This window comes from Ixodes scapularis, unplaced genomic scaffold, assembly GCF_016920785.2.
Source record: "Ixodes scapularis isolate PalLabHiFi unplaced genomic scaffold, ASM1692078v2 PGA_scaffold10__122_contigs__length_95168666, whole genome shotgun sequence".
Taxonomy (NCBI): Eukaryota; Metazoa; Arthropoda; class Arachnida; order Ixodida; family Ixodidae; genus Ixodes; species Ixodes scapularis.
This window is the reverse complement of record NW_024609836.1, coordinates 78,937,783-78,942,823: the sequence shown is the minus strand read 5'-3', so window position 1 is coordinate 78,942,823 and position 5,041 is coordinate 78,937,783. Positions and strand designations below refer to the sequence as shown.

At 38.9% G+C, this 5,041-nt stretch overlaps 1 protein-coding gene across 1 annotated transcript; it reads left to right on the top strand.

The window, feature by feature from the left end:
* Positions 1-395: 395 nt before the first annotated feature.
* On the top strand, positions 396-3,394 carry LOC120846774 (WAP, Kazal, immunoglobulin, Kunitz and NTR domain-containing protein 2-like). Its single transcript, XM_040218650.1, has 3 exons — positions 396-462; positions 1,519-1,687; positions 3,295-3,394. The coding sequence occupies exons 1-3, from the start codon at positions 396-398 to the stop codon at positions 3,392-3,394; spliced, it is 336 nt and encodes a 111-aa protein (XP_040074584.1).
* The last annotated feature ends 1,647 nt before the right edge of the window (positions 3,395-5,041 follow it).

Below are 5,041 nucleotides of genomic sequence, written 5' to 3'. Positions count from 1 at the left end.
TGCTGGCTGATATCGTTCGTCATGTACATCGAAAAAAAGATTTATAACTTTTTAATCTTTATTTTTATTGTGAAGCTTTTTTTATTATCCTTCAAAATGTTTTCCCTAAAAAAAATTAAAAAAGTAGAATGACTTTAGCAGGTGGGATTAAATACCTGCAGCGTGTGACGCAAACATTATTTTCACTTTTACAGATTGTCAGCGTGATATTCAATTGTTGTAAATATTTCCAAGTCACAGACTTCTAGAACAGAGCGTGTGAAGGGCATTGTCCCTCTGTATGAAGTAAAAAACACAAAAGAAACTATAAATCTTTGACTTTTCCTTTGCGGGTGGATCCCTATAAATACACACTCAGAAATCGCTAACCACATCTTCGGCATCTACCGTCCAAGATGAAGGCAACCATTGCATCCCTTTGCTTCCTAGCTTCAGCAGTGTGCGTCATTGCGCTGCTGCCTAGTAAGTCTCTTGCCCAATTTTTTTTGCATTATTTATGAACTTTGTATTCTAATATATAGTTTGCTCGAGCTTGCCATCGCCATCCCAGTTGTCAGGCTTTTCTATCACGCGTCATATTTGATTAAAATTCACATTAATAACGATTAAATGTCTTATGCCTCGGCCAAATGCTGGCTGATCAAAATTGTGCTTCACAAAATAGTCTTCGTCTTTAGTTGCATAGACCTCTCGTATAAAAAAAGTGAGGAGTTCTTGAGGGCATGGGTATGTATGTATGTATATATATATATATATATATATATATAATTCAATAATCACCTTCTCCCCTCTTCGTTCGCAATATTACTACGGCTGCTGTTGTCAATCTTCACTCATTCCCATTGTATATATCAGGCACGTAGCCAGGGGGGTGGCCCATGGGGCCCGGGCCTCTCCCCCGAAAGCTTCCATTTTGCTGGGACCTCCTCTCCCCCGTCCCCCTTATGCAGCATTTTGTCATGGGCCCCCCCCCCCCCCCCCCCCCAAAACAAAAGCCTGGCTACGTGCCTGATATATATATATTTATATATATTGTTTGCCTGGTTTATTTGGACCATTCCCTAAAGAATTATCCCTCCTCCCCGTTTCATCATCCATGATGGCAGCGTAAATCTCAAGGAGACCCTGCATTTAAAAGTTTTGATTGCAGGTACATTAAATTGCCTATTAAAAAAGGAAAAAAACTATTAGAATACTCGTTCATGTTTTCGTAGATTAATGTGAATTTTAATTCAATCTTCACTTGAATACTGCTATTACACACCCGGACATTCCTTTTTTAAAGGTAATATCGGCGTGAAATTTCGAGGCAGTGTTCAGTTTTTTACCATATATTACTGAGAGGCTTGGGTAAAGGTTCTTCATCTGGTATCTTTTATCAGCAACAGTGACGAGTCTTACATTTCTACCTAAATATAAAACTTGGTGGAAAAGTGATCATCCGTAATTGTTTCTATATTAAAGATGTGTATATAATGATTTAATTAATCTTTGATGCTTTATCGAACCTTTCTGCAGAGAGTGTCTGCAGGGCACCCCATGCTATCTCATCTTGCGCCGGGACTGCTAAAACAATGTGGTACTTTGACAAGAACTCCAACAAATGCGTGTCATACACCGGATGTGGTAAGGGTTATAACGACTTCGGATCCGAAGAGGGCTGCAAAGATTCGTGCCCATACGGTAAGTTTTTTTTTTTTTTTTTTTTTTGTTTTTCAAAGCGGGTAACAAACGAAACCGATATTCCGTGATGGAGCTTTACGGTGTGTGACGCAGCAAACAAAATCCACGCTTACGCGAATTTTAAAACACTTCCTTACGCTTCCTGTCAACAAAATGGCTATTAGCGCCTAGATGTCTCGGTGGCGCCTTCTTGTGGCTTCCATCCGTGACATCACGTCCAGCCGTGCCTAGCCGTGACGTCACTAGATGCGATCCAGGCTACGTGCCATCACTTCAGACGAAAGGTTTGATTGTGTGTAATAAAGCCCATGTGAAGTTAGGAGCTCTCGCATTCTCAAAGAAATACTGTCAAAGTTCACATTATGACACTGCCATTTATGTCCGTGGTTTGGGCAATCATGAAAAGCCGATCACAGTGACGCTTTCGGTCGAGCACGTTGCTAATAATAGGTGAAGATTGAGTGCAGTCTTGAAACTCATAACCACTTTATTAGGTTGTAAATGTTTGCCATCTCAGTATAAGACTACCTTATTAGTGTTCTACGAAACGCTAGTAATGCACTTATATATTGGGAGAGAGAAACCTTAAAAACAAGATATTTATATTTTTAACTGTTTATATCATAAATCATAAATCAAACACTGATTATCACAAATATTGTTTAAGACCTAACGTTAAAAATGTTCTTGCTACAACTCTTGAAGTGCGCCTAAACTCAAATTATCTAATCAGTATAGGGTACCAAACGTTGAACTCCGCGACTCATAAGAAGTCTACAATGGCTACCAACTCCGACCGGCATCTTTTAACAAAAGATTGTGAGGTTAATTAAGTGGTTGCACAGATAAGCCGCCTTATAATTCTGGTTGATTTGTATTAAATTAATTGAAGCGAAGAAAGCAGAACCGTAATAAAGATTAAACATAGTTTTACGCTTAATCCAAGTTGTTTTCTATAAGAGGAAATCACAAGTCCAAGCCCCCAAGGCCCTCAAAGCATACTCGCCAATGATTCGGTAACACTCACCTATCAATGTCGCGAGCTAAACAAAACCATATCTGCCAGACGAGGGGCTATGTCATCTGTTTATTGTGCACTCTTTCATTCAATATAAATGTTTTTCAGTCAAGTGTGTGCATTTATGCTATAGTCACACTTATATAGATAGTCATTTGCCCATCAATGTCCAATAAAACAAAAATATCGGCGAGCATATGTTTTAATCTCGGATAATTTACGTTACACGAGGCATTACGATTGGCACAGGCAACTGCGAGCTGATATTATTCCAAGTTCAATTTACGTAATCGCTCGGTAAAGTTATCTGATGCTATTCTCATAGTTTGTATTTCTCAGTTTTAGGTTTTAAACTGTGTCATATGACAATCAGCTTACTTGCATTATTTCCTCTTGTAGTTCTAATCTACCATATTTAACAGTCATATTAACAGAGGTTATAGCTGAACGTCTAGTATCGGTGTACTCGTGGAGTATTCACCCTCTGCGCAGCCTAATTTAGGAAATATTAAAACTCTATTAATCTTCAAATCCGCGCTCTTCATAGCGTTGTACACGTATGTCGCGAAACTTAATTACATTTCCCCTTTCAGGGTCAAGCTAAACGCCCAGTCGCTGACTCAGGAGAACGTGGTTGATCTAGCGGCAGTAACACCCGACGAAGCGCTTAAACTTAATAAAATAGAGCATTAAACAAGTGTTGTTTTTTTCTTTGTTGTTCATTCTCTAATTTGTTTGACGAGTGTCTTTCAAATATATCCATTGCTATGATATCTAGCGGTTTCTCCAGTTTTTTCTATAGGCTCCACAAAAAACTGTTGATTTAAAAAAAAAAACCAGTCTCAACATATTCGTTAATATAAAAATAAACTTTGGACCTCGTTCAATAGATCGAGACACACATCGTTTCTTGAAAGAGCTACAAAAGAACAAAAATATAATATTTATATTTTGGAAATCTAATATTATGTAAGGAATATTTTCGAAACATCTAAACTGTCGAGTGGTGCTGACGAAATTCCACTTTTTATTATTAAAGGCTGCGGTGGGCTGATAGCCCCCGTACTAGCCCATATCTTTAACGTGTCATTGCATTCCAGTATATTTCTCGCGATATGGAAGGAAGCGATTGTTGTGCCCATTCATAAAGAAGGCGATGCCTGCATTGTGTCAAATAACCGACCTGTGTCACTTTTGTGCGGTTTTGCTAAAATATTTGAAACAATCGTGCAACAATGTCTTTTTTCCCATTTATCAAAGTCTTACACATCAACAGCACGACTTCATTAGAGGACGTTCCGTTGAAACTAACCTTTGTACATTTCTTCATTACGCAGCCCCGGTCGTTTCGAAAAGCGATCAGATTGACTCGATTTATTTCGATCTTTCAAAGGCTTTTGATAGGGTTGATCATTTTTTGCTTGTACAAAATTGGAACAATATGGTATTATACCTAAGCTTTGTGATCGGGTTTCTAGTTATTTCTCATCGAGAAGAAACTTTGTTCCTGTTGATAATGTTTTATCAAGTGCGTTCTCTCCAACTTCAGGAGTACCCCAGGAGTCAGTAGTGGGGCGATTGCTATTCCTAGTATTCATTAATGATATTTCAAGTGTATTACATCTGGCAGGATGCTTTTATTTGCTGATGATATAAAGTTATTTTCACATATTCATTCCGAAAAAGACTGTGAAGCGCTACAATCTGATGTGTCGAGCATTTCTAGGTGGTGCCTGTTAAACCGCTTGCCTTGGAACGCCAACAAAACTAAGGGAATCTCACTAACCAAGACGCAGTAATTCCTTACACTTTAAATACAAGTTGGGCAATTGTACTTTTGCTCGATCTGATGTAGTCAGGACCTTGGAGTGCTAGTAGACTGTAAACTATTGCTCAAAGCTCATGTCACTAACATTTGTGGTACCGGTCCTAAAGTGCTCGGCATGATATCACGTTTGACTCGACACTTCCAGGCACCTGATCCTTTATTACGCTTATTTCGTGCTTTGGTTAGGCCACGACTTGAATTTGCGTCTGTTGTGTGGAACTTTCTATCACATAGCGATTGCAGACGTATTGAAATGGTACAAATGCGTCTGATGCGCATAGTCTACGATAGGCATTTTAACAGGAGACTCTATTTCGAGTATAATTTTCTTGTTAAACTTTTAAACCTCAGAACCCTAATTGACCGCAGGCATTGCCGAGATGTGGTGTTTTTGCAGAAACTCATACCAGGTCGTTTTTATGTACCATATCTTTTGAGTAGTACAAGCTTACGTGTGCCAGCTAAACACACGCGACTCTGCGATATGCTTTATCCTGACAAGCAGACTGAAG